Raw genomic sequence first — 27,996 nt, forward strand, 5'->3', positions numbered from 1 at the left:
TGATTCTAACCTCAAAACGCGGCAAAGTTTTTCATACTCGGCATAAAAATCATATTTGCCTGGTACGTTTGTGAAATAATTTATTTATTTAAAACTTATCCCTAATCCCTTTTGCTGCCGGTTTCGTTTCCGTAACTTGCTGCTGGATGTCTCTACCGCAACCGGTTACGTGCATGATATTATCCCACACACTTTTACTTCGCCGACGAACGAGTGCAAATTATGCCCGCAGATATGGCTTATTAAAATATTTATATTTATATACATTAGGCGAGTACGCGAATGTTCACTCAAGCTGTTAATGCGAGTTTTGCCAGCGCAGCGGCGAGTCGAATGCGCTTTCAGAAGCGACGACTCTTTTTCTCGCTCGGCTGCCGGAAATGATTGATCTTTATTAGACCTGAAAATCGCGCATCCTCAATCCGCCATGAAACAACCAAGTGATACTCATGCCTACCACCTCATCGTCTTGCAAATAAAAAGAAACTAGATTTTTATATCAACGTTTTATGTTGGTATTATAGTTATGCAACCCAATTTACATCTTTACAGCACTTAATTGATTTTTTTCTTTATTTGAACGCCAAGCTCTAGATACCATGCTCAATGGTGGGCATTTCACAGTTTATTACGTTATTTCGCCGGCTACTTATTCAATTATTTATTCTTCTCCGTGCTTTCGCAGTTTAATGCGGAAGTGACGATGAATCGAATTTACGTCCGGAATGTGCACTCGGACGAATTTTACGCACGCGTATTGTTTGCTCATGTGCAAACCACTAACCGACGAACGGCACATTTTATTGCTAATTTTCTAGTTGTTATAGTAATCATAATCTCGATCATAACCTCTTTTACTTTAATAAACTACAACGGAGGAAAATTTTATCATCGTTTCATAACACGAATATTTTTCTCAACTATTTTAAACTCGTTAAACTTTATTACTCATAACTAACTTGTCACTCAGTCAAAACAAGTTATCACGTGTAATTGTTCTCTTGGGAAACCCTTATCTTCAACGCAACTAAATGAATAATAATGACACAATAGACCAGTCTTATGTTATTCAGAGCAATGAAATCGAAGTTGAGAGACTAAACTGGGTGTCAAGCTGTTGGAAATTGGAGTAGTTGTTCGAAGATATCTGCGATTTTATCAGTGATTATTTGGCGTACATGTAAATTGAATCAAGTGTGTTTATGTAGCGGGAAGCAATGCAAAGCGTGGCGAACCGATTTCGGTTTTATTAATGCGATTGTTCACGTGTGTGCAATGCGTTTATATGTTATTTCGCGTGGGCATATTTTAATGGCTTTTTCATTTCGTATGGCATGGAGATAGTGATTGTCACGGTGCAATAAAGCTTTGGAATTTTAGATTATAAAGTGTGAATTTTACGAGTCTCATTTCGTATTTTAGGCTAATGTTTAGTTTTGGATGCAACATTTGCTTTGTCTTTTGTCATATTCATAAAATTACATATTTTATTGCGTGTTTTAATGCTGTTATCTTTAATTATACATTAGTTACATTTCAGGTCTGTAAACGTTGTGTTTTATGTTTGAAATGACAATTTTTTAGTTAAGATAACCACAAAATTATCAACTTGCAAAATATTTTACTTATTCTGAGTATTATTATATTTTTTGTATGTTTGTGACGATTTCCTGCCAAAACTATTGGAGGAATTTTGATAAATTTTGGTAGAGATATATTTTAGGCCATGGAAAAGCAAATATGCTAGTTTTTATCACAAAAAATAACTAGAAGGGTGTGAAATAAGAGTTGAAAGTTAAAATTCAAATTTTATAGCTTCAAAAATAAAATAAAGAATTTTATTGACCAATTTGCTTTATAACCGATTCAAGAAACAAGAAAATAATTAATTAAGCTTTTTTTTTATTAAAATTTACACCCACAATAAAATAAATTAACTCCCCATAATGAACAATTAGTATTGTTGTGATTTTATCATCATTTACTTTCTTGATTGTGCACTTTTCTGTGATTTGTTGCATTTCACAATAGCCATACAGTTATGCGCATTATTCAACTTCATTGAAGTCTTGTCATTGTGTGCACATTCTGCGCGGCCTTAACAAGAAACACGCCAATTAATCAGAGACATTACTCGCTAATGCCGACAATTAGCGAAGTTATGAAGAGTCTGAAGAGAAGAGCACCGCAATGTTACACACCACGCATTGCTGCATGCCGTGGCTTTTACTTATCGACGCGGATTACGGTTAATTACAAACTAATCACAATGACCGCGCGGAGAACTCTGTTTGAAAACATTCAGCGTGTTATTGAAAATGGGAATAAAATAGGATTAGTAAATTAAAAAGCAATTCTCATGCTCGTTTTGTCCGAATTGCAATCAAGCGGGTACGCCGATGGAAACCAGCGATGATTTGTTGATAGAACGATGAATATTTGTTCGCTGGTGGTTAGAAACAGTTAGGAAGATGCATACGCGACTCTGGCTGCGGCGTGCGATGCCTTTTAAGTTGAATTTGTCGGCGAATTTCAAGCGACGCGCAAAGAGATTTGCAATCGGAATGTTGGCCATCAAAGATTTATCATGATTACTGCCACGTTGCCATAATCCGTAGATATCTTTGCTATTCGAATGCTTCGCGTACTTAAATGTATTAATTTGTAGGAAAACACGGAAATTCATTTCAAGATTTGAAATTCTGGTACTAGAATTCTATTACTAGAGAATGGAGGAAAAATAACGAAATGTCAAGTAAAAGACCGCTAACGCAAAAAACGATGCTTAATTGCACGCTGGCGTAGCTAACAGTATTTCCTCGGACCTCGGTCAACCAGTTCGACGAGATATTATTACCATTATAACACATAACTTGACACTCACCCAGCACGACGTCGACATGCGTATTTGAAGGATTGAAATAGATTTAGATTGGAGGCAGTCGCTTGTTTATAAATATCGACAAACCGATTTATGACGGAACCTGGCACTGGAACAAATTCCCAACGCACAAAGTCATTAGAATGTGTTTAGTAGGTGTAGAAATTCTTATACTTGCCAAATTTATAAATTAAATTCATTGATTCAACATGAATGTCAATTTTTTGTATTTTTGGTTGCCTATAGTGCAAAATATAACCGAATTCTCTAAAATTATGTGACTGATTCAACATGGATGACAATTTTTTGTATTTTGGGTTGCCTATAGTACAAAATCGGAACAAAATTTTCTATTTCAAAATTAATTGAATTTTAACCGATTCGCAAGCGCGAAATCAATTGCCGATCAACATATTGCGCTTTAATGCGAGTTTGGCACATCGATTAAGCTCGCCATGGAAAATCTAAAGCAATCAATTTCGCGCTATCAGCGCCAATAGAGTAAAGCTAACTGCAGCGCGATTGCAAAGCGCAGCGAAAGCAAATTTGCTCACTCCTGCGCGCTGCTCTCCCAGTTAAACTTAAGCACCGCACGGGAAATTGCAAATTACGTTTCTTTTTTGCTCTCTTGACAGCCTCAGCATGCATGCATTCATGTATGTGGTATACTGGCGCGGCGAGGAAGCCGCTGAAATCTGTAACTCATCAATTTACTGAGCAATTTATTAGAAACGCAAAAGTCACCTAAGAAAACTTAGAAATCTGTTTAACCATGCATCAGAAGAAGTTTAGATGATGATTTTTACTGTGTATAACCTCACATAACCTCATTTTACAAGTTGACATATTTCCATCTGTCAATTTTGTGTCATTGACTGACATAACCCAACTTTAAACAATTTTAAGGTTAAAATTGCCTCAATGTCTAAAATATCGCTTGTATTTGATACACTAACAGTAATAGTACAATTTATTAGATTTTACTTGATACAAATTCATTGAAATTTATTTACATACATTTATATATAGCCCTAGTCGTATTTATAGTGCAGCAGACGGTGAGCGCGTTCGCGATCGAATTTGCAGAGTCGAATGTGCGCTGGTTTGTTTGTAACAACTCAGCATCATCGTTTAATTTTCTTAAGTACGCGTATGCGTTACATGCATCTTCGCGGATCACTTCGTATGCGCGTTTGCGGCGCCTTCGTTGAATATAATCGGCGACAGACTTCCCTTTTGAATACTGAATACCGCGTTTGGTTAAAATGGGCAAAATGCAAAATTACTTTCAAGCTCTCGCGTGGTAAATTCATCTTGACCTGAAATTATTTTATTTTATTAAACATATTGGTGAATTTAAAATTATAGAAACCTGTAATCTATTGTATATTAGTTTTTACTCGTCACTTCGTAATTTTTGTAAAAAAAAGTAAAAATTAATTACTTAAGACTTAAAGCGTGTCGATTGCATCAATAAGTTGAGTAATTTTATTTTTTTAAAATTTTAAATATTGATAATGCACTTTAGCGCCATCTCTGCTTCAATTATTTAACTATAACTGATTAAATCCCTATATAAACGTTCATCCCTTATTTAACACGTTTAGAATCATAATTTTCGATATTTTATTAATTATTATCCTATTCGGGGCGGATATGAATCCAAAAAATCATAGATGATCAAAATCTGTCCAGCGGTTCTTGAGTTATAAGCGATGTAACTAACACACTATGCTTTATACGTGTAGATTGTATATTGTGAGAGTATGTTGTTGTAATATTTATTATAGGATCTCGAATGTACCGTTTTAATACTATACTAACTCTTCTCTTGTGGGTGTTGCAGATGAACCTCCTGGTGCACCTTTACTGACCTAGACAGCGAGCAGCACATCGACGCCGACGTCATGGGTAATTGCTTGTGCTGCGCCCAGAAGCGGCCGCGGCATCGACAGCAGCAAACGTTCATCGGACTCAATCCGGGCCTCGAAGGTAAACCACAAATCAACACACACGGATTTTTAAGAGTTTTCTTTTCTTCGCCTCTAATAGATTATCCACAGTTAGCCAAGCTCTAATCTCGTACATAACGTTTTTATGACGTTTATTATTACTACACTCAACTCTTATCATGATTTTTAATTAAATTAAACGTTAGAACATCTCAATTTAGTTAATTAGTGTTTTTTTTTGTTATTAAACAATGCTTCGTGGTATAATTAATAACGCAATGACCAAAACAGACATTTTTTAAAATGTTTTTTGTACTGAGACAATTTTTTAAGTCGTTTTCGGTTGGAATTGTACGCGTCAGCGGCAGACGAGAATTTTTAACGAAGTAGTGTGTGAAATTATAAAACTTTGCTGGTGCACGTGAATGATTAATGATCATTAAGAGCGTGCACGCGTAGAGTTTTGTCGCCGGTGTCTCAATCTCAATCAGGCCGGGGAGCAAGCATTCGGTTTTTGTCTAATGGCGGCGTTAATGGAAGGAACGTTTTATGCATCGTGGGCATGGATGGATTACACACAGTCTGCTTGCTTCGCGACACGATTGTGAGAAGATTTTAGCCTTTTGTGAATTTAAGAAATAAAATTTAATTTATTAAAATAACCTCAAAACATAGGCAACCATATATACATCTTTGTATATGCACTGCAATATTTATTTGTAATCTAATTTGAAATTGTCAAGAACTGTTGATGAGAAAAAAAATGATTAATGATCGCTGCACTCTTTTTCCGTGCTTCCTCTGGGACTTTTTGCGCTTTCACGGCTTACGCTTTCGAGGAACTTGTCGATAGAACGGCGCCGCGTTTGTTAAATTGACTGATGAAGATGTCTGTAAAGTTTTTAATTGTCACGACGCGGGCAAGACGCTGTGCGTTCAGTGTATCGCGTAGATAATGGATTTATTCTTTGCTGTGCACTTGTCGTGGCTTAGTTTCCGGGAAAAGATTAAACGCGCAAAGTGTAAAAAATAAACTCTCAGGAAGTCACTAAGTAAACAATTTATCCAAGTTTTTTTATAGGTTACAAAACGAATTGATTATTTTGCAATACTGTTATTTGTGTATTTAAGGCAATTTAGCGATCACGGTTTGCTAATTATTTCTCAACTTGTAATGAGTTTGAGTAATAATCAAATTAATCGTCAGTGCAGGCATGCGTGCGTGGCGGCATCGCATGGCGACGCCCAATATTGCACTAATCAGCAATAATTAAACGAACGCTAAGTTATGACTTCCTTTGTTAGCAAATATCTGCAGTGCCTTAGACCGTGACGACATAAACAAAAGTATTCATCAATAGTTCGCCTAAAATACGCTTTTAATTGTAACTTAACCTTAAAGGATTAAAAAATCATTCATTACTTTTATCCGAGTGTAATGCGTGTCGAGTGGTTGAGACCTTAATTCGAAGTTCTTGTACTTGCGCTTGAACGAGCGGAAATTGAGGTTTCTCGATGGAATGCGAGACGCGAAACGCTCCTAATGCCTCAAACGACGCACGCACACGAATCGCACGATAAGAGAGCCGTTCATGACCGAACGTCTGCGATTCTCTTATATTCGTGTACTCCAGATAACACTAATGTATTCACAACGCTGAACTTCTTAAAAACACTACAAAGCAAAATCATTTTTAAGCGTATAATTATTTACTACGAAAATATAACATTTATGTAATAATTGGTCTTTATTTGCTTTTGTTTTAAACTTGACCTTAATTGTTAATTTTCTCCGCTTCTTTTGCGTATTCTCGTGTGTAGAGTAAAGCTGTGCGGTAATAGTAATCAACGCAAACGAATTAACGCGCATTAATTATGCAAATATACGCGAGCATTAACACAATACCGTCTTAATGCGATTAGGACTTTCAAATTTGGCCGGCAGCGAACGCTAGTTTCCGTGAAACAAACTAAGTTGAGTCAATTCCACTTGATTACAACGACTTCAAGTTATACCGAGTTAATGAACAGCGCTGGCACTAAACCGAAATTAATTTTAAGAAGACTACTTTTCACTACTACCACCTGTGATAAGGGTAGTCTACATAATCAAGTATATAACCAAGAAAACTTAATTTTGCATTATTCATGTGCTAATGTGATTTGTATGGAAGTGTTTGTGTAGTTGGCAGTTGGCAGGTTACTCAAGTGTGATTCTTGTGTGTTTGCAGGCAAATTGAATAATATATTGGAGCAGAATCCACGCTACACGCCGGATCCGCAGCGCAGTCATGCAGACATCATTCGGACGAAGCACACGCCGACGCGCAACAATCAAATCTCCAAGACGCGCATCGTCGTCGCCGTCTACGACTACAAGGAGCGCGATGTGAGCGACGTCTCCTTCAAGAAAGGCGACCGCATGGAAGTGATCGACGACTCTGACGGCGACTGGCTGAACGTCATTCACTTAACCACTGGCGAGCAAGGATTTATTCCTGGTAATTTTGTTGCTCCTGAATTGAGCGTCGAGAGCGAAGAGTAAGTGAATGCATTTCGATTGCGTTTATTTGTGTATTAAATGTTGATTTATTGTTTTAGTTGGTTCTTTGAGAATGTATCGCGTAAAGAAGCAGATAAGCTGCTGTTGGCCGAGGAAAACGCAAGGGGAACCTTCCTCGTACGTCCATCCGAGCATAATCCACACGGTTATTCACTATCCGTGAAGGACTGGGAGGAGATGCGCGGCTATCACGTCAAGCACTATAAAATCAAGCCGTTGGATAACGGCGGCTTCTACATTTCGACGAACAAGACATTCCTCACCCTCTCCGAGTTGGTGCAAGCATATTCACGTAAGTCCTCCGCCCTTTCTCTCCCTGCGATCAGATTCGCATCCACTTATCGTATACTTGCTATGCATAGCTTTGAGGCTTTTGCATTCTCACGTTCGTTCGTATTTTTGCAGGCAATGCATTCGGATTGTGTCACGTTCTCTCGAAGCCGTGCCCCAAACCACAGCCGCAGATGTGGGACCTTGGCCCGGCGTTCCGCGACGACTGGGAGATTCCTCGCGATGAGATCAAGTTGATCAAACGTTTGGGCAGGGGTAACTTCGGTGAGGTTTACTACGGCAAGTGGCGTGATTCGATTGAAGTCGCTGTGAAGACGCTGCGGGAAGGCACCATGTCCACAGCGGCGTTCTTACAAGAAGCTGCGATTATGAAGAAGTTCCGGCATAAGCGACTAGTTGCTCTTTATGCTGTTTGCAGTAAGGAGGAGCCGATTTATATCGTGCAGGAATACATGTCGAAAGGCAGTTTGTTGGACTTTTTACGAAAGGACGAAGGTAAAACCTTGGATTTCGAAGATTTGATTTATGTCGCCTTCCAAGTTGCCTCCGGCATGGAATACTTAGAGACGAAACAATTAATTCATCGTGATCTCGCCGCGCGTAATGTATTGATCGGTGAGAACAACATCGCGAAGATCTGCGACTTTGGACTTGCGCGCGTTATCGAAGATAATGAATACTGCCCCAAGCAAGGATCTCGCTTCCCTGTCAAGTGGACGGCGCCTGAAGCGATTGTCTACGGCCGGTTTTCGATCAAATCCGACGTCTGGTCGTACGGTATTCTACTGATGGAGCTGTTCACGTTCGGACAAGTGCCGTATCCGGGCATGCATGGACGTGAAGTCATCGAACAAGTTGAGAAGGGCTATCGCATGCCCAAACCCACCTCGCATTACCTGCCTGATGATATCTACAAGATAATGCTGAGCTGTTGGGACAACAAGCCGGAGAATCGGCCCACATTCGAATTCCTCACGCACTACTTTGAAGGATTCAACGTGACATCCGAGATTCCCTACAGGGAGGTCCCTGATTAAAACCATCCCGCGTAAGCTGGGGTATGAAACGAAGACGATACAGAAACACGAAACGGAATATTTTTAACAGGGTTTTAAATGAACATGATGAACATCTTCTATCTTTTTATTATTCTTATTAGTAAACACACGATTTTAATGCCAAATGAGGAAACACGAGGCGCAAAAATAGTACAAGTCGAAGCCAGTCCTGTGTATTTGTGTTTTTTTAAGCGAATCGGTACTTAAGTGGTGCAGGGGGCGAGGGCGCGTCGCCCATGACACTGAACATGAAACCAAAACGTACAAGTCATGTGAAAAACGTTCATTATCATTATTCATTACGTCATTTGATGGGTTTTAGAGATTTATAGATTTGCACAGCTGCTTTTCGACGTGTTTTTTTTTATACGATAGCTATATTATACAAACAGAAATCTTTACAACTTTTCGACGACTTTTTCTAATGGCACACTGGAAGCAAATGAAGAATAAGCAGAGAATCGCTGAGAATTCACTTAAACCTTAATGAATATTGTGTAAAGATAGTTGGGATGCGCGAAACAGGAACTTTGTATATTGTATGTGATGTGAACTATGATTATTATAGTTTAATCTTAACACTGTATATTTAGCGATGCTTTTTGTTTTCCGAAGAGAAAACGAATATAGCATTCATGTTTACATTGCGGACGCGACACGAAATTGACTTAATCAATTAGCAACTTCGAAACGTTTATAAAGCTGTTTAGTTGATTCGGTTACTTGAATGAGTTAGCAAATGATGATGTGAATTAGCAGTGCAATAATCAAATGATTTCTTCGATTTGGAATCCGAGAATAATTCGCACATTGGTGAAATACTTTGGCATAATCTGTATTTACTGATAACGTTGTAGTCATACATTAGCATAACTTGAATCACAATCAAACTGCAAAAAGGAAACGGAAACTTTTTGATTGTGTTTCAAGTTGCCTACCTTCTTATTCTATTTATTACCTATATTGTCGTGTGATGCAAAACTTATAATGTGTATTTGTGATTGTGTACAACGTTACGACTGCATTTCTTTAGCGAATTCAATGCATACTCGAAGCAACAACCTGGGCGTGCATAAACGGCACAACTTGTAGCGTCCATTTTGTCATAAATCGTGAAGCAAACCGGGTAAACTTCGTCCAGAGGCAAGAAAACACGAATATTTTCAATGATTCACGCAAACAGATAAATAATACATCAACCAAATATATGTTACAATCAATTACACACAGCCACACACCGAATCACACACACACGCAATGAACGATATGTGACACATCTAAATAGTCCTTTTATTTTGTTGACAAAATACAGGAAATTGAAGGCGTAGGAGTACAGAGTGCAGGAAAAGAGTTGTATGTTGTTGTGTATAAGAAAATGCCATAGTTTAGGATATAATATGAAATAAAACAAACATTTTATAGAACTTTCATACCCTTCTAAGTAAGATATAAAGAGATAAATACGAAAAACTTTTGTATATATAGGAAAATTTCGAAATAAAATATTGTGCTATTCTACAAGTGTAAAAAACACTGTGGGGGATGACTCCTGTAATTTATTAGTTTTTATCTTTCAGCATCATAGATAACGCAATCGCAGGTATGTCAACACACAACACGCAAATTGCAGATATTTATTTCCGATAAATATGTATAATATATTTACAATTCTGTGGTAAACCTGCTAAACTGTCGCGCGGTACGCCGTCGTCTCACCAACCTCGAAAATTCATTCAACTTGCGACAGATATCTCGCCCAGCAGTTGGATGACGTTTGCTATACATATTCAAATATATTCCGGCGACAACCAGACATCCAGACGTTACATACCTAAAAAATGAGACACAAGTAATTAAACAGGTAAAGTGTTTAATTTATAAAGTTACGTACTGAAATACGAATGGTTTGCTAAAGAATAAAAATGAAAATATTATCGTGACTGCTTTGCGGCATGTTGTGACTGTAACAGCGACGAATGCACCGCAAGTTCGGACTAGAGTCAACACAATCTGGATACCCAAATATCCAGTCAAAGAGAAGACAAATGCATATCCATATTTCACTAAACTATCCTAAAATTCAGTCCACATTGATATTACAGTAAGTAAAAATAAATTAATGTGATATTAGTTTATACCTCTGAAAAGAACACATATCCTTTGAATAAATCACCACTGATGAACATAAATGCAAATAAATATGCAAGTCCAATGGAGTAAGAGTATAAAACCACTTCAACATTTGTCGCACCATGTGATTTCATGGATTTTTCTTGCACATTGCCTATAATTGCATCGCAGAGCAGTGCGATTGAAATTATAATCACACCAGTCATGTTAAAATTAGGCACAACCATTGAATCAGCTAAAATATATTAAAAATGATGATTCAGATGTAACAAATGTTTATAGAAGTGTTTTTAGTTATATTAGAACAAACCTAAAGTAAATAATATCAAGCCCACACACATTAATGAAGCAGCACAAAAATCCAACACTCCATATAATTTCTTTTGAATGATTATTCCACCAATCATAACTGGAATTAATTTGCAGCATTTAAAAATCACCTGTGTTGGATAGTTAAGATAGGCAAGAGATGAATTGGAACAGCCCATTGTACCAAGGGTGGTGAAATGCCAGGTAATGCATATAAGTTTTGATTGAAATCTAAAAATTACCAGGTATTAATTGGTTATTATTTAAAAAATCTATAATATGTATATAACTTACTTTCTGCTTCCAACTCCGGTACAAACCGTTATGCAAAAAGCACTCCATAATACCAGCAAATACCATCCTAAAGGCTGAATCCACCATGGTAGCGACGAATCTTGTATTAAATATAGAGTATGAAAATACAAATACCTAAAACAAAATATGGAGAATTGTGCTTGCTTCTAGGAGTAGTTTGTTATACCAAAACACAATATCTTTAGTTTGACCTTTTTCTGCTTTAGTTGTTTTGTGAGTTGGATCCACATTGATGATATTGATTTTAACTGTTCCATTTTGCATGACATTGTTGTGGATCATTAAAAATATTAATAATATGAATTAGTTGTAAGGCATTGCCAGCACGCCCATTAGTGATAAACCACAGGTAGATTGAAACGCCGTACCTATTCGCTATTCTGCTGCCCAGCCGGAAGTATATCATCGCCTACAGCTTCAGTTTCAGCAAAAACGCCGTAGCCGGTTGCGTTTTCGGAAACCTCGTGCAACCGCACGCAGCCAATACCGCAGCGCATTGCCGTTCTAATTTGTAATGTTTGAATGTTTGTTGTGTAATTCTTTGTAAATTTACGCAAATTTAAAACATCAAGGTATTGTTTTTACAGCAGTACTCAAGCATACATCGTTTAACAAAACGTATTTTATTAAAATACTAAAAATAATAAGAGATAAAAATTATTAAATACAATTTTTTGTTGTTTCTATTTTTTATTTTATCATCATTGTTACATTTTATTGAAGCAGACTTTTACTTTAGCTATAGGCAACTTCTAACACACGTTGCTATTTTTATACAATGTCACTTAAACTTAAAATATAAATACAAATTGTACAGATACAAAGTGGTAGTAGTTCTATTAATGAATGCTTTAGAATGTTGAAACGAGCAATAAAACTATTAATAAATCTAATAGTTTCTTTAAAAGTTAAACTGAAAAATGTTAACGAATAAATCCAGGACCTGTGTACGTGGCAGCGCGGCAAAACGCCCAACTGGCGTCAAATCGCATACGGTCGACATCTGTAGCGCGATGCGGCGAGCGCTTGCGGCTCGAGCGGAAAGCGTCAGTAATGGCCGTGAGTTTCTGGTGTTGTTAGTGGTGTTGTTCCGCTGAGTTCCCGTGTCGCGTCCGCGTGTGTTGTGTCCGCAGCTCGCGACCGAAAAAGCGCGTAAACGATGATCGACGCGATTCGGTGAGAGTGCCCCAAGCGATTGTGATAACTCGCGTGAGTATGTATTGTACGGTTGACAAGAGCCACAGCAGTGGGGCCCCGGCCGCGCACTCCAAGAGCCTCAAGGATGGTGAGGTGCCAAACTGCGTTGCCCCTTTATTATTATTTATTCAAAAACCACTAGCAAACACCACACAGCTCAAAACTAGACCTAGCAATAACAAACCACAAAGAAAACAAACAAATCCACATGTAATCAATCAATTTGCGCCAATTTTGATGTAATTCGACATAAATCGTGTCCGATGAGCGGCCACTGGTCAAAATAACCGTCCCGCACTCCGCTATTTATAATATTTTAATTGCGGAGACACCGAGCGTGACCGCGCCGGCATTAATTAGTACATAGGCGAACGGGTTACGCGGGCACGAGCGATGCACAACCAGGTTACGCATTGTTTACAAAGCGCCCGGCGATGGACCAAGAACCAAATTGTTCGGCCACAGTTACGCACAGCTATTAAACGGCGAAACACTTCGAAGTGGGTGTTTTAACAGGCGTTTAAAACAACATTTACGGCGTGCCGAAAAAGTACCATGTTAGAAAAGTGCCACTAACTGGATTAAAATTCCATGGAATCGCATGAATTTTTTAATGTGACCCCAACTCACATCTCAGGGTAGTAGTATGTATGCTCTTTCAACTCGACGACCCTGGCCACCAGTAGTACCTGATTAAGTATTTATTAAGTTGGTTTATACTAAAGTTGCTTCCATTTCATCCACCTATAATTATTGATAAGTTTTTGCTCTTTTAGGTTGTTTTTCTGTATATTTTGCTACTAAGAAACAAGCCTGGCCTTATCTACCTGATGTTTTCGGGCGGAAATTCATCTTTTCATTTTAGCACCGTAACACAGAGGCACAGGTAGTTTTAATGCCGTTTTATATGGCTATTTACTGTCTCCTCGACGAACCCCGCCGTCATACGATGGTATTTTAGGTATAATACAGTCTGCGTCTGTGTATTGAGCATTCTAAGTATAGTCAGTAAGTACGTACTTACTTACTTACTCTATTTGGAAGCCTCGACCGACACATTACGTTTACAACATGACGAGACACCTCACAATTTATCGCGAAAATTGCGTTTAGCTTTACTTTACTAATTTTATTATCCGATCAGGCGAAGAAGCGATAAATATCTAGTGGGTGAAAATTATGCACATGTAGTGTCATTTCTGCGAATGTGACGCACTCTCGTGTGTGCTAAAGCGACTCCCACGAGAAAACTAGAAATATGTAATTTGTGTGCTTCCAGTCTGTGCGCAATCAAATCGAGTTATTTATTAAATGACAAAATGTGATGATGACACCAGTTACGATTACCTTAATTGGCATCGAGTGGATGTGATAAATGAGGTCTACAACCTGATTATCTATGTTTTTACAATCAATTATTGATCTTGTTTAAAGTTCAAGATTACTTTCAATAACTTTTGTCCTCAGATCAGATGTTTCGGGATGTGTTACAATATTGACTCGGTTAGTATGAGTTAGCTTTGTTTAAAGCTTTGCTCTTTGACTAAACTTGTATTAATTGCACGTCCACTTTTGGACATTGGGTTACAACGCGCACAGCTGTGGCCGCTGTGGGCTTAGTCATCGCATCAAATCCCACTTTGGGCCGCCGAGCGTTGTTTAGAGAGTCGTAAGTTGTTACCACCCAAACACGCGCTGAAATCCATTTCAGTTTGTTAACAAACATTACGGTCATATTGCGTTTGCGACAACTTTACACAACTTTAGTTTACTTTAGCAGCATCGTCACTTCTTGGTGTAGCCCCGACCACAATTCGCATCCTCATAGTCCACAAGTCTACATACCTATACAAGGCGGTTGGAGACTCGGACGCTTTCTTATAATTATATACTCTATCATTTAGCTTGTGGGTTTTTGGTGTGATGTTTACACCAGAGGATTCAATGAATCGCGCGCTGCAGCGTTTTGTTGTTGTTTTGTGCTGGCAGCTGTAGATTGCGTTAGTTTGTCCATTCCACCGCTTCCTAGAGCGACACGGTCAACAAACTTGTAGCAATGCACGGCTAAATGGGCGAAGCATCGGCCTTCAAACGGCCCACACGGACACTGCGTGCTCCCAGCTTTGGTATTTAACTAGTTAATTCGTAATCTTGTTTTGGTTCTCTAATTCTCTCACCCGAGCGATGATTAAATTTGATTAGTAAAAAATTAAATTAATATTGAAAATATTTAGGTTAAAGTAGTGTAATTTAGGTAATGATTTGTATCCTAATTTTCTTGCCAGGTTTTTCGTGCAAGTGTTTATCCGCAATTATCTCATTTCCCCCGATTTAATTATTTATACGCCTAATTATTGGCTCGCATGCGAGCGCTGAATTTATTTCTTCAATTTCTCCCGCTCCAGATGGAAACGTCTCGTAATTTACTCTTACTGTGGGTTTTTGTGTGTGTGTGTACGTGTTTTGCAACACGCAGCAAATGCAATAAGTAATAATACCTGTTGCTGGTCATAACTTGCACGCGAATGCACGCAAAATGGTTGGAAAAATGTGCGCTGCACCAAACACCATATTACGCGTTTTTTTTTTCTGTATTTCAATTTCAAAATCTTTATCTTTATCTCCATCTGTACACCTACACTTGAAGCGGGGTTTTTGGGATGAATATTTTTCTCCTTGTTGTTTGCAAGATCTTTATTAAAAAGAATCGTACCGTAGAGGGGTGGCCGAGTTTCCTCCGCACGGAAATTGTGTCCCCAGTTGTCTAAGACAAGCGAAAAAAACACACAAATAAAGAAGGATGAATGAAAAGTTTAATAAAATCCATTGTGCGACTTTTGCTTGCTTTCGCGTCTCTTAAGCCGCTTAACTACTATATTGTGGATATTTTGCAGAGATTTTTTAAAAACTTTATGTAAAGATCTGTAATTCATGCTTGATCTTCATGTTTACTTTGTAAAACATCTTTGAATATTGTTTATTCGCGTTTGTCTTTCAAGTTTATTTGGCTAATGGGCATTTCCACTACGAAAATTAAAAATCAATACTGGATGCATTCGCATTTACTACGGTTGGCCGAGAGTCGAATTGGTCTGCGAGAGTGAATTGTCAGTCAATTGAATTGAATTGTTCTAATGCGATCGACCCGGGATAATGCATCTCGTTAGCGATGATGATGATGTTGTTCGGGTTGACTGGAAGCAACTCGAATGCACTTGCACTTGTAAATCGCGTACAGTCGAATGCGCAAATGCCGTGTGTACAGAGAGTAAAATTGTAATTGACTCCGTTTATCCGGAGAGTTGATTGGCGGGGGCCATTAGTCTGAAAATACGCGAATTGCATAACTGTAGCACGCCGGCGATTATCTACAATTAATGTGTTTTTTGCATCATTTCCTAGCGAAAAACTAGTTACGTTTAATTTTTTTTAATGTTTGTTATTTGTGATTTTCTAAAGTTTAGTATTTTGACGATTTAATTGCATACTTTCGCTCGTAAACACAAATTGCAAACTTTTAATGTGGATTGATATTAAAACGACTTAACTGATTTTATATTGCCGAGGCAAATGTGTTTGACACCCTTTTTTTTAACTTGCGACCGACTAAAAGCTGCGAAAATTGCGTCGGAATGGTTTTTCGTGTAGTTAATTTGTCATTTCGAGAGCGGCCATACTGGGAAAACGAAATTTTCGAAATAATTTCTTCTCGATTAACGATTTTATGCCGAGTGACGCACCATGAAAATTCGCCTTTCAGTCCACGCTGCGACGGCGACAAAAATAGCAAAGTGCCGCAAAATCCGCCAACACCAACGACGTTCATGTTTTATTTATATACAAACTGTTTTAAGTTTTTATTTTAAAAAACTAATCACACTTGTATTCAATTAAATTTAAAAAAAACACTGCTGTTTTATTATTTTTTTCGATTTTTTTTATTCAACAATTGTGAACTTTTAGCACAATTTACTTTGCATGATACATTTGGATATCATTGCGACTTCACAGAGAAGATATAACACGTACATTCAAAATGCGCGACCTCGATTTAATATCCGCAGTGAGATATTGAATTTTCTTTTCTCCATTTTCTATCATTTTTCCGGTGCGCAATTCTTTTCGCCGTTAACGTGCTCTCTTCCCGCATCTAATTTATTTTTGCGCCCAAAAACCGTGCCTGTGTGCTGCAGTCGCTTTGTCTTTGGCTTTTATTCCATCCATGCGGTTTTATTTTTATTTGCCTGAGCTCTTTTTTTATTATTTATTACTCGTAAAATTTGATTTCGCAAAGGATAAAGAAAACATTTTTCCGTCGTTTTGGAACAAATTTATTAATTTTTTTACGGCCGGCGTTTATGTGAGAAACGTGTGCCGCATATCAACCGGTATTTGCGAGGATAATAGTTGTGAAATGGGAAAATATTTATATTTTCAACATTTAATAATTAAATTCTACGAAATAAATCTTTACAGGTTGTGCTTTGAAGTTTTCGACACATTTTAAACACCATCCTGTCGCCGGCGACGATTTCTTTGGTCATAAAATAAGGATTGGAGCTGGTAACGTCCCGGCAGGGATTTATCACCGTTGCAGTCTCGGCGTTTTATTCGTTTCATCCTCTGTTGCTTCTCTGCTGCACTATTTTCATGATAAAAATTACTGTTTAAACAAAATATATCACCCTGGGCGGCGTGCGATGCACTGCGCATTGCAGGGGAAATTTACGATTAGCCTGTTGAGAGGTTTTTCCAGTCTTTCACACATTGTTTGCTCATTTTCTACTTGAGCAGTAGTCAGTTACGACACGCATTCCACTAATAAAATAACAATCAATATTTATACAAAAACACACGCGGGCTACAGCTCTCTTAATTCAACAAATTGGGTCAATTAAACATAAACATTACACATGCGTTAAATGATTAAATAAATGCAATCAAACAAATTGAAACAAATGAGATGCAATTGAAAAGCGAGTCTATTATTCAGGTAAAGGGTAAATAGAATAAAAACAGTAATTACGCACAATTATAGTCGGGTTATATGATTATTAGTGTTTGAAAAGTGTGCGCGACAAATCGCCGCGTATCGGTCAATCAACTCTGGTGTGACTGGCGTTATTAATTGAGCGTGATTGTGTGCGTAATGGTGCAGCTCTTGTGCGAATGTTGGTGCGTGTCGCCGCTTGCATATTGTGCGGATAAACAGGTGTGGTTGTTTTCAAAACAAACGTATTTATAGCGCAAATTTGCTTTTGCCGCAGGAGCAGCGCGCGAGCTAACAAACTATGAAATGAAATAAAATTTGCGCTCGTGTGATGCTGGTTTTTGGTTATCGATGGCGTTTTGTGTGTGCTCGGTTTGTGCAACGCGAGCTTCTGCACAAATATTTCCACCGCGCAAATATTATAAACGTGCTCGATAATGACAGCCACGGATTTTCTCTACTCCTGGTGCATGATTGAGTTTTATCGCTAGGGTGTAATGTGGGATTTAATTAAACGAAGATTTTTACGAGGTAAAAGAATAAAATTTAAAACTAATGAATGTAGTTGTTGATAAAGAATGATATTTTCCACAATGTAGGCGAGTGTAGTGGTTTATGTAGGTAATATGAATGTAATTTCTTCGTGGAAATTTTCAGTCGCTGCTCCGGGCACAATTCCGCACGAGCAGCGCTCGTTTGCTCGTTTCAATCTGCGCTGCGCGCGATGCGAAAATGTCAGCGCGGCAATTTTCCCGTACATGAATTTTCTTATTTTGGCTTATTGAATTTATCCCACGACATGTCGCATGTCCCATTGCTGTGCATGTGCGCGCATTCATCGTTATGTGTGACAATAGTGCACAACGCGCACTACAATCGACACTTGACACACAAGAGCGGATGCAGTAAAAAGCATGCGACTGCAAAACGACGCAGCGAATATATAGAAATACTCTGCATTGCATTGCATTGCATCCGATTATATCCGGTTTGACAATTGCATCTGATTTATTGTTACTTGCTTGTTTGGTCTTTACGCGCCACTCGCGTCTTGCAACAATTGGACAAATTGCCAACCATGTTCTGCTGCATGGTTTCATGTTTCCGTGATTTATGGCGAAATTGGCGATGAGCCGAAGACAGTTGATTAAACTGCACAAATTGGTCTTGTTGTTATTTTGTGCATTTTTGGGCGATTGCATCATGCACGAATGATGACAAATGCATTTTACAATTTGCGTGAAATCGCTGAGTCGACACGATGTATCAATTGTAATTTGTGCTAATTAATCAATTCGTAGGACAGTCCTTCATTGAGTATCGGCTCAATTTGCAGCTGTACATACAAAGGCATCAAACTTTATTACAACAGTTGCATTAATACCAGCATAAAATGTTTTTATTTAGAAATCGATGTTTAATTAACTAAGTAATCATTTATTTTAGTGTTTTATTTTTGTTGAGGACCCTGTATAATGTCACTTTAGCAATAGACCGTTTGTAAATTAGCCGCTCCTGCTTCAGTAGCGTTTGTGGTCAACATAATGAAATTACACCAGTGTGCATTGTGTACTGTCGTCTACCAGGTAACTACAATCGATTCAGAAGAGATTAAACTGCACCTGAGTTTGCTCAACAACAAAAGCGCCTGCTTCAGCTGCGCATGCGCACAATATCTTGCTCCGTAATTTGTTTACAAGTAGTGTGTGTTACTCGCGCGTAAGTTTTAATTATAAAATTATTTCTACTATCATCCGCGCGTTTAGTCGCAGCGTGCATGAAATGTCCGCGTGCGCAAAGTGCAGCGTCGCGTATAATTTCGAAATTAATCAAAGTTGTCGACGGCGCAAAGTTTTCGCCGGGCGAGAGCATCTTCAACAACTTGAAGCTGCTTAATACAACATCTCTTCGTGCCTCGTCGTGCTTTGGTCTCTTCCGAGAAGTGGAGCACACACTCCTCTTCGGAAGAGTTAATTTACGCTCGTGCCCGCGGTAATCATATCAGCGTCGTGCATGGAGAGTAACGCCTATTTCCTGCGGGCATGTGAGAGCCGTTTAAGTCGTGTGCTTTTAAGTGGCGACGTGTCGTGTTTACTTCTACTTGAAATTGTGCGAGTGTAAATCAGGAGGTAAATTATGTCTTCAAGGTGCATTTCAGTTTGACGTTAGCAATGACAGCGTAAGAATGCGCCCGGCGGCTATTTGAGGGAAGTTAACAAGCGCTGAGGGAAAAGAATATGCCCCCGAGGTGGTCGAGGAGCGTAAAAAAGGTGCAGAAGGTTGTGCGGTGTGTCACAGTGCGGCGGGTGCAACACCGGTTGAATGCATGGATGCACGCGAAGCAGTGCCGGTGAGCGAAATTACCAAAGTGAAGACAGGAAAACCAATAAAAAGTCCTCTCTGCGTAATATATATATATTTTCTTTGAAAAACTCCGGATATTGCGTTCCGCGGTGAATACATTTGGTGGTGGCCAACACGCTTCCGTGTGGACTACGAAATGTCGGATCGGTGGGTCGGTCTAAGCGTAACGCAATATTGAAAAGTTTGTAATCGAAGGATGGCAAAAGGCCTCCTCTCGATATTTCCCTCTCTCGGTTTTTTGCGAAAAGATGCGCGATGCGCTTTTCTCCAGTTTTGCTTGTGTTGTATTGCTATTGCTTTCGGCGGAATATAAAAACGTTTTGCGTGCATTTCAAATGCATCATGCAAAAAATGGCAGCAACGGCAGAGAGGTAGTAGTTGGAAATAATGCTTTATAATCCAGATAGGCATCGTGTTTATGTGAAAAGTACAAACGCTGATGCCGCAGAAAGAAAGAAGCGAAACACGGAAAAATGCACTTTTTTCCGCTGCGCGTTTATCCCCGCTTTTAAGGATCGGTAATAAATACATATCGTGAAGACGAGCGCGCGAACAACAACACTGATGCGCGTCTTTAAACGCATTAAAGAGCGAAAGGAACAAGTTCGCGGGGAAAATGATTGAAAGCGATGGAGGCAGACATGAGGAAGAAATGCAATTTTCGATACGTGTGTGCACGCTGCTTTACGTTTTAGTTTACGTGTTTAGGAACCATATCGGTATGCGAAAACGGGAAATAAATTTTGTGAAAGAAAAATATGAAAAAATGCAAAAAAACATGAAATCTAATTTTATCTAAGTAATTTCAAATATTCAATTTTCAAACTTTTACTGATGATGAATGTCAAACAAATGAGTTGGAAATTTTAAGATTTAGTTCATATACACAGAGTCAAAATATAATTTTTATTATTAGCGATAGAACCTTCCAGAGAAACAATCACGTTCGTTTCTTTTGCTTGAAATTGAATCACCTTTTATTTCGGCCACTTTAAACGAGTGTTACCAAGGGACCATTAGACTATTAGCACTCGCTGTTACACGCAATGACGCACGCACCTGCGCGCAACGCGGAAATTGAAAACTACAATTCGATTTTAATTATCATCGCCGTAATCGCCCCCTCCGTATCCAATCAACTTATAAATGTGTCTGGCGCAGCATTCTACCGCCCACGCGCACTGTACCTCCACATGTGTATATAAAAGGTCGATGCAGGAGAGCATAGTCATTCTGGTGTTTTTTGATAATATAATGCAAACCAGTACTTCTCCAATTGTATACAGTGTGTATTTTGGTCATAAAAGAGGGCTAGAAGCCCGCATATAGACAGAATTTACTGAATTTTTGGGAAAAGTTGCTTATATTGCACGATATTCACTATCAAGAATCGTCGATAAAAATTATCAAGGACCTCCCTTTGCCCATTTTTTTCTTATGAATTAAAATTTCATCTCTTAGATTTCCAAGTTAATTTGCTTATTTGATCGAAAATTGTACGTAGATTAAGACTCTGCAATTTGTTCCTTTTTATCTCTTTTAGTTTACGAGATATTTGCAATTGAAAAAAGTCGTCAAAATTTGAAAAATTTCAATTTGTAGCACTTTTAATTACATTTTTTGCCCTTTTACCCTACGATATTTAATTATTTTATATTCTAATCTAATAGAGAATTTTCCAATATTTCATAATCAGCAATTTGTTGGTTGCTATCTCTTTTAGTTTCAAAGATATTAATTATCGAAAATCGTCGATATTGACTAATATAATTACCAATTACTGACCTATAGAGAATTGTCCGTAGATTACGACGCTGCGATCAGATCCTATTTATCTCTTTTAGTTTACGAGATATTCGCGATTGAAAAAAATGGGCAAAAATTGAAAAATGACACTTTTTAGTATTTTTAGTCGCGTTTTTTTACCTTTTTCTATTGGAAATACCTATTACTATTTTATATTTTTATCTGATTGAGAATTTCCCAATCTTTCATAATCAGCATTTCGTTGGAATCTAGCGTTTTTGGTTGAGCAGATATTCACTATCAAAAAACTTCGAAAAAAATTAACACGAAATTTCAATTTTTAGCTTTTTTAATCACATTTTTCATTAAATCATTAGTTTTTGTTTGAGAATCCCTGATTGTCTAGCTTTATCCTGAATTGCAGCTTGAAATTAGTGCTTTGTTCTTCCAAATTGCATATTTGCTCACAACTGAAATAAAAAAATATTAATCTAGCAACAAAACAAACCACACGCATTCAATTACGCCAACGCCCGCACTACAGACGTAAAGCATCGCATTGTAATAAACCAGCCGAAAAGTGCTGATTTCATCAAAATAACTACTAATCGAGTAAAACTAATACGGCTTACCAATGTCCTACACGCTAGGGTGCTCCCTGGGCGCATTCGTTAGGTGGCGAAAGCGTAAGCTGCATTTAATTAACTTTAGGTCACGTCCTGCAGCACTCCATCTCGCATTTGCTTTCATTCTATTCAATTTGTAAGTAAAGCTCTGGTCGCCACTATGGTTAACTGTAATTAATTAATTAAAATTACTTAACAACGTTTTGTTTCTATTCATATATCTAAGTTTCAAAACATGAAACAATCTACAAAGTAACCAGGTTCATGCAAAACTCAAATTCAACCAGTGCATTATTCCTTAAATACTCTGAATTTTGGACGCGGTCAAAATCGTACGGATCGGTCAAAATTTTGTCTGAAAATTCAGCTTGAAAGTGTTTATTGCGTCGGTCGTGCATGGACTCGTGCGAGTATTTTTGTGGCAGATTTGCGGCGTCCGTTCATTATGTCACACCCCACCGCACACACGGTAACTGGTACATTACACGCGCATTACGCTGCGTTGTACGCGTATGAAGTTACGCATCACATCGATACAGTTACATTTTTATCATCTTTCGTTCTCGTGTGTGGCGATGTGTGTTAATGATTCGTTCTAACATGACTTCAAATCACAATGAATTTCAATTCAAAAGTATGGCAAGTAAATATTTGAATATTTTGAAAGAAATTTTACTTTAAAAGAAGAAATATTTAATTAATTTTGTTAAAAAAATGAAAAATGTTAATAATTATGATTGAATCTCTATGCCAATTTTCATCCCTTATTTAACACCTTGTATATCAAAATTTCTGTTACAGTAGAATCCGTTTATTATGACTCCGCTTATATTGACCAACCGAGCATATGACGTACCTACACTACCAAGTTTGGTTTTCATATAAAAATTCTTGTATAAAAAAGTCGGATATAATGACTTCGCTTTACAGTGACATGCGTCGCTTATTATGACCCATTTTTAACAGATTGTCCGGTTATATTGACCAACATGATTCCTTTACACCTCCGGTAATGTGTTCGTTGATACCCGACGACGTTCGACACGGCGAACTTCTTTATATTTATTGCCACATTTCTTTTGTATGATTGTCAAATTCATTTTATGTATTTACCATCGGGAAAGACCCTTCAAATGTTAAATAATAAATATAAGCATTCGATGAATAGTGCAATTGACCACGACCCTTAATCCGTATCATTAATCCGAATTTGGCGTGGGTCATTCGACAATCTCAATGCTTTAAAAACAAGAACTGCATTAAGCAATCGTTCAATTCAAATGTTTTGAAACCGAAGAGGCCGGAAATCACAAGAAAATTAATTAAATGAAAACAAAAGCAGAAAAATTACAGATTACGAAGTAAAAAAATACACTTGTATGTTATAATGTGCTGATTACGTGCAATTTTGATTTTGATTTAATATGCATGTGAATATGTACATATTTACATAAAAAGGGATTTCATTTCACAAAAACGCTTTGTATGACGTCCGCTTATTATGACGTGTTTGCCGAATTCCCTTCGATGTCATTATAACCGGACTCTACTGTATTTTAATAATTATTCCGCTATTTAATGCTTAGACGATTCCAAAAAATCATAGATAATTAAAATCTGTCCAGCCATTCTTGAGTTATAAACGTTGTAACTTACGCTATTTGGTTTTCTATAATGATTTTCTGAATCTGAATAATTGTTGAAAGTTAGTGCTCACTTGTTCCCGATTTGAGAGAAGTTTGGCGAGAACAGAGTCTGGTCTGTGAAAATGTGGAAATTCTATTTCAGCCTGTTGCTCCGTTTTCTCCACGCCCGCTTTTGCGTATGCATTGCCTTTTCTCTGCTAGAGCAGTGTCGGCGTTTCCTTTGCATTGCCTCCGCGCCATGTGAGCGCCTATCTCGCATCCGCCAATGAATCTCCAATATCTTATATTGATATCGAAAAGGCCCAGCTGCTCCAAGTCTCAAGCAGGCAGGCGGAAAGTGGATGGGCGGACGAAACTGGCGACGTATTTTAATGTAAATAGATTTTTTTTTCTCTTCGTCGATACAATACGAACGGGTGCATGGATGGGAAGCAGTCAGTGCGGAATCTACTGCCATTCAATTTAATATTATATTAAAATACGTACAAAATGTCTCCGGAAATCTGACACGAAGGTGGAGCTATAGATAATACTCGATTTGAGAATATTTTATAAATGCAACACTTTGTAGGCAAATGCTAAAAATAAACATATTTGATTTTCGTATCGGCACAATTCAGATTTCACTTCGTTCGGAAACCGTCGCGACCACTCATAGTTTTTTGGGATTATTTTTCGCGTTGACGCGAAGCAAATTTATAAAATTCATAAATTCATATTGCAGCGACAAAATCGGATAATGGAAAAGTGTGAAAGCTTGAAAGTGTCTGATGTGCATGCTTCATACAAAGTGGAAAACATAAATTCATCGCCGTCGGCGGCGTCTTCTCACGGCTCTACTCTCTCGTTTTGTGGAAATCAATTTTTCGATTTGCATATTTTGATGTTTTTATTTTTTTATTTACCGCATTGTGTATTCTCACGTCGCTATCTTTTTACTTAAAACGTACAGACGGTAGTTTAGCTGGTTGTTTATGCTAGATTGAAGAGATTTGAGCTGTGATTTTTCCACATTTGCATAGCTGAAAGATTGAATTGAATGGAGTTTAGATCTTTGTAGGGCTTATTTTATCTAATATACTTTTATATATTTTTTCTTTTAGTTAAAACATTTATATATTTTTCGTTGGATTTAAAATATTTTTTAGCTTTATTTTCCTTAATTCGTTTATATTGTTTAAAATGCCAATATGAAAAAGTAAACATGACCAAATTTTTAAACCAAAATGGAAATAAGTTGAAATATTTTTGTTTAAAATAATTTGTCACATGTTGAGTTTAGTATGATGCCTCGTTTTAATTGAATTTTACACATCTTTGTCTACAATTCGGAAATAATTGTGTTTGCCATTGAAAACTGACACTCTCTCGCTTTCAACATTTGCATACACTTTACTGTCAGTTCAATTCTTTGTGCGCCACCGTTGGAAGTACAAACTCGACAAATGACGGGGACTTGCACACAATGAGCACATATTTATACTTATTTCCGGAAAAGTTTGTTTGATCTGCTAAAATTGGTTTTATTTCTTTTAGCGGCTTTCGTCTCGCACATTTCGCTCCGGCCCTGCGGTGTCGAGTGTCGTAGCTTTCACTGTTGCTGAAAGATCTTTGTCGCGCTGCAGCGACAAACGAAGGAAGCGAACAGGCACATAATTGTGCAAAACAGACGCTTGGAACAAATTGCGGTGTCGGATGTCGGGCGAGCAGCAAAAGCACAAGAGCACACTACTGGTCTACTCCAGTTACATCAGCGCCTGGAGGAACCGGACCGAAATGAGTAGTATTAAGCCATTTGTTGATGGTTTTAGTGCTTTTGCGAGCTACCAGGCACCTTCGCTTCAGTTTGCCGTTTGTTGAGCCGCGCGGCGAGGTGTCGAATGCGCCCAAAGTTGGGCTAATGGCGCGTGAAGATTTATACTCGATGGGTACACCCCCACACAGCATCTGTTCCAGCAGGTTGTGAACTTACTCTGATTATTGCTTGATTTGCACTAGTTTTCAACATTATTTTACGTTAAACTAGTTTTATTCACCGGTGAAAAAGTTTTACTTAATCAAATTAACTCTCGGTATTTCCACATCCACATCCACACCCAAAACTTCCAACTCTAATCCTAGTCAATTATAATTAGCACTAAAGTGCCGCACATCGCATTACATCAACCGCGCCACCCTCCTTTCGAAAGCACATTTATTAGACGACTCGCGATGTTTCGATGGCACTCACATCCTCGACGTAATTTCACATATTAAGTTACAAGCGTGTCGCAGGCCAAATGAACCTAATTCCCGATGCAAATTTACTCACACAGCCTCCACGCACTTGTGTAATTATTTTACATGCATTGGAGAATCAATGTGGATGTGTATGTAGACAAATGACATTTTGGCGTGCGATCTAATGACGTTGATGGCGGGGAATGATGCGCGCCCGACAATGCAAATATACGAGAGTCACGACGCCGAAATTTGTTGGTTGTTGGTTTAATGCCGTATTTAGTGTTTACTTGCCTGGAATAGATGCGCATCGAGTATTCATTGATATAATGCAGCGGGTAGACGTCTGCATCATGCAGTGGAAATGAAAATCGAGGAGGTTTTCGACGCGCGCGTAACAAAAGCGTCTTCGGTACTCTGATGCCTTGTAGTCTATAGTCTTGTTCCTCTTTGCGAGAGACAAAGAATTGAAAGTCGAATATACGAGACGCGCCAGATGAACGCAATAGATTCGTAACGCGTTTGTTTCTTTTATTGAAATGCCGTTTGCTTCGGCGGCGGCGGCGGCAACGGCGTACATTGTTTGCTGGTTTCGCTTTTGCCCTTTCTTCGCTCTTCTTCGCCTGGTGTGTGCGGAAGTGCGCGGGTTTTTGTTTTGTTTTATAAGTTGGAATTTCGAGGCCTGCGCGTGAGTCGTTCCCTTTTGCTGCTTTGGTTGTGTTTGTTGTTTGTTTGTCGGGAAAAGCGCCGGTGGTTGGATTGGTGCAATATGAGGCGCGGTTAAACGAAAGCGATTTGCGCGAAAAGTGTTTTCGTTATTGCGTCGTTTCGGCGCGAATTGAACTTAAGATACATGTACCAAAGACAACGATATAGTATCAAACTCGTATCGAACAAGTTTGTAAAAATTCAAAGAATATAAATTTAGTAAAGACAAAAGGAAAAAGAGAAGTTTATGCTTCTAAAATATATATAATATATATATATATATATATTTTTTTTTCTTTTAATACATATTAATTTGTATAAATTGTTCTACATTATGAGTTTGATTACAAGTATTACAAAAAGAAAATGTGAAAGTTGTAATCTAAACTTTGCCACATGCCACGGACATAGTAAATTTTTCGTACGCTTTGATATGTGGCAAAAATGGGAAATTAATATGAATATGCACAGTTCTACACAAAGCAAGTTAGATTAACATAAACTGTGGTTTCTTTGTTGGCTATTAAGTATTACGCGTTTTACATATCACGTAACCTTTGCTTGTTAAATTATACTGAGTTTTATGTAAATATGTGGTGTTTTACGAAGCGGGGAAGAAATCTATTTTATGCGTAATTTTCTTAAAATAAAGCTTTTTCTCCCCGCGACAACCAATGTCACATTAGTTTTGTGCAAAATTTTTATCAATTTACTTCTTGGTCCTAGTATGTGTTGATTTCATCAGATAGATTCATATTTTATTTTGTGAAAAGAAACGGAAATGCTAATAATGTTTTTTTAGCGTCATATCTCGATATAATTATTCAAATTATAACTACGATTTGAAACTCTATATTAACTTTTGTCTCTTATTAAACACCCAGCAAGTCATACTTTTTGGGATATTTTAATAGTTATTCTCCCATTTTGCGCTTAGACGAATAAAAATCAAATTATCAAAATTTGTTCAGGCCGTACTTGTAAGTTATAAATATTTATG

The 27,996-nt window shown here is 37.9% G+C and overlaps 3 protein-coding genes across 5 annotated transcripts in view; 2 read left to right on the forward strand and 1 right to left on the reverse strand.

Annotated features, from left to right (window-relative positions):
* The window catches only part of LOC135802198 (tyrosine-protein kinase Src64B-like), a 49,465-nt gene extending 39,199 nt beyond the window's left edge, over positions 1 to 10,266 (forward strand). For 2 of the 3 annotated variants that reach the window (XM_065315743.1, XM_065315741.1), the window contains 4 exons: positions 4,728 to 4,873; positions 7,065 to 7,374; positions 7,435 to 7,688; positions 7,802 to 10,266. In XM_065315743.1, the coding sequence (XP_065171815.1) occupies positions 4,789 to 4,873; positions 7,065 to 7,374; positions 7,435 to 7,688; positions 7,802 to 8,724 (1,572 nt within the window). In that variant the 5' untranslated portion in view covers positions 4,728 to 4,788 and the 3' untranslated portion in view covers positions 8,725 to 10,266. Of the gene's footprint in view, positions 1 to 4,727; positions 4,874 to 6,928; positions 6,947 to 7,064; positions 7,375 to 7,434; positions 7,689 to 7,801 lie in introns of those variants that run through there. The other variant, XM_065315744.1, reaches the window with a different exon arrangement.
* A 99-nt stretch (positions 10,267 to 10,365) lies between these two features.
* LOC135802338 (adenosine 3'-phospho 5'-phosphosulfate transporter 2-like) lies at positions 10,366 to 11,763 on the reverse strand. The gene is made up of 6 exons (XM_065315901.1): positions 11,666 to 11,763; positions 11,479 to 11,613; positions 11,186 to 11,415; positions 10,884 to 11,110; positions 10,637 to 10,818; positions 10,366 to 10,576 (listed from the first exon to the last, which is right to left on the reverse strand). The coding sequence occupies exons 1-6, from the start codon at positions 11,761 to 11,763 to the stop codon at positions 10,408 to 10,410; spliced, it is 1,041 nt and encodes a 346-aa protein (XP_065171973.1). The 3' UTR covers positions 10,366 to 10,407.
* Positions 11,764 to 12,574: 811 nt separating this feature from the next.
* LOC135802248 (cyclin-dependent kinase 14-like) overlaps positions 12,575 to 27,996 on the forward strand; it is an 88,991-nt gene continuing 73,569 nt past the window's right edge. Inside the window, 1 exon segment of the mRNA XM_065315798.1 lies at positions 12,575 to 12,784. Coding sequence (XP_065171870.1) covers positions 12,715 to 12,784 — 70 coding nt within the window. The 5' untranslated portion in view covers positions 12,575 to 12,714.

Source organism: Atheta coriaria, unplaced genomic scaffold (genome assembly GCF_025399875.1).
Source record: "Atheta coriaria isolate IRGN ID8LTWV9N9 unplaced genomic scaffold, Caltech_Dcor_3.1 hic_scaffold_16_pilon, whole genome shotgun sequence".
NCBI lineage: Eukaryota > Metazoa > Arthropoda > Insecta > Coleoptera > Staphylinidae > Dalotia > Dalotia coriaria.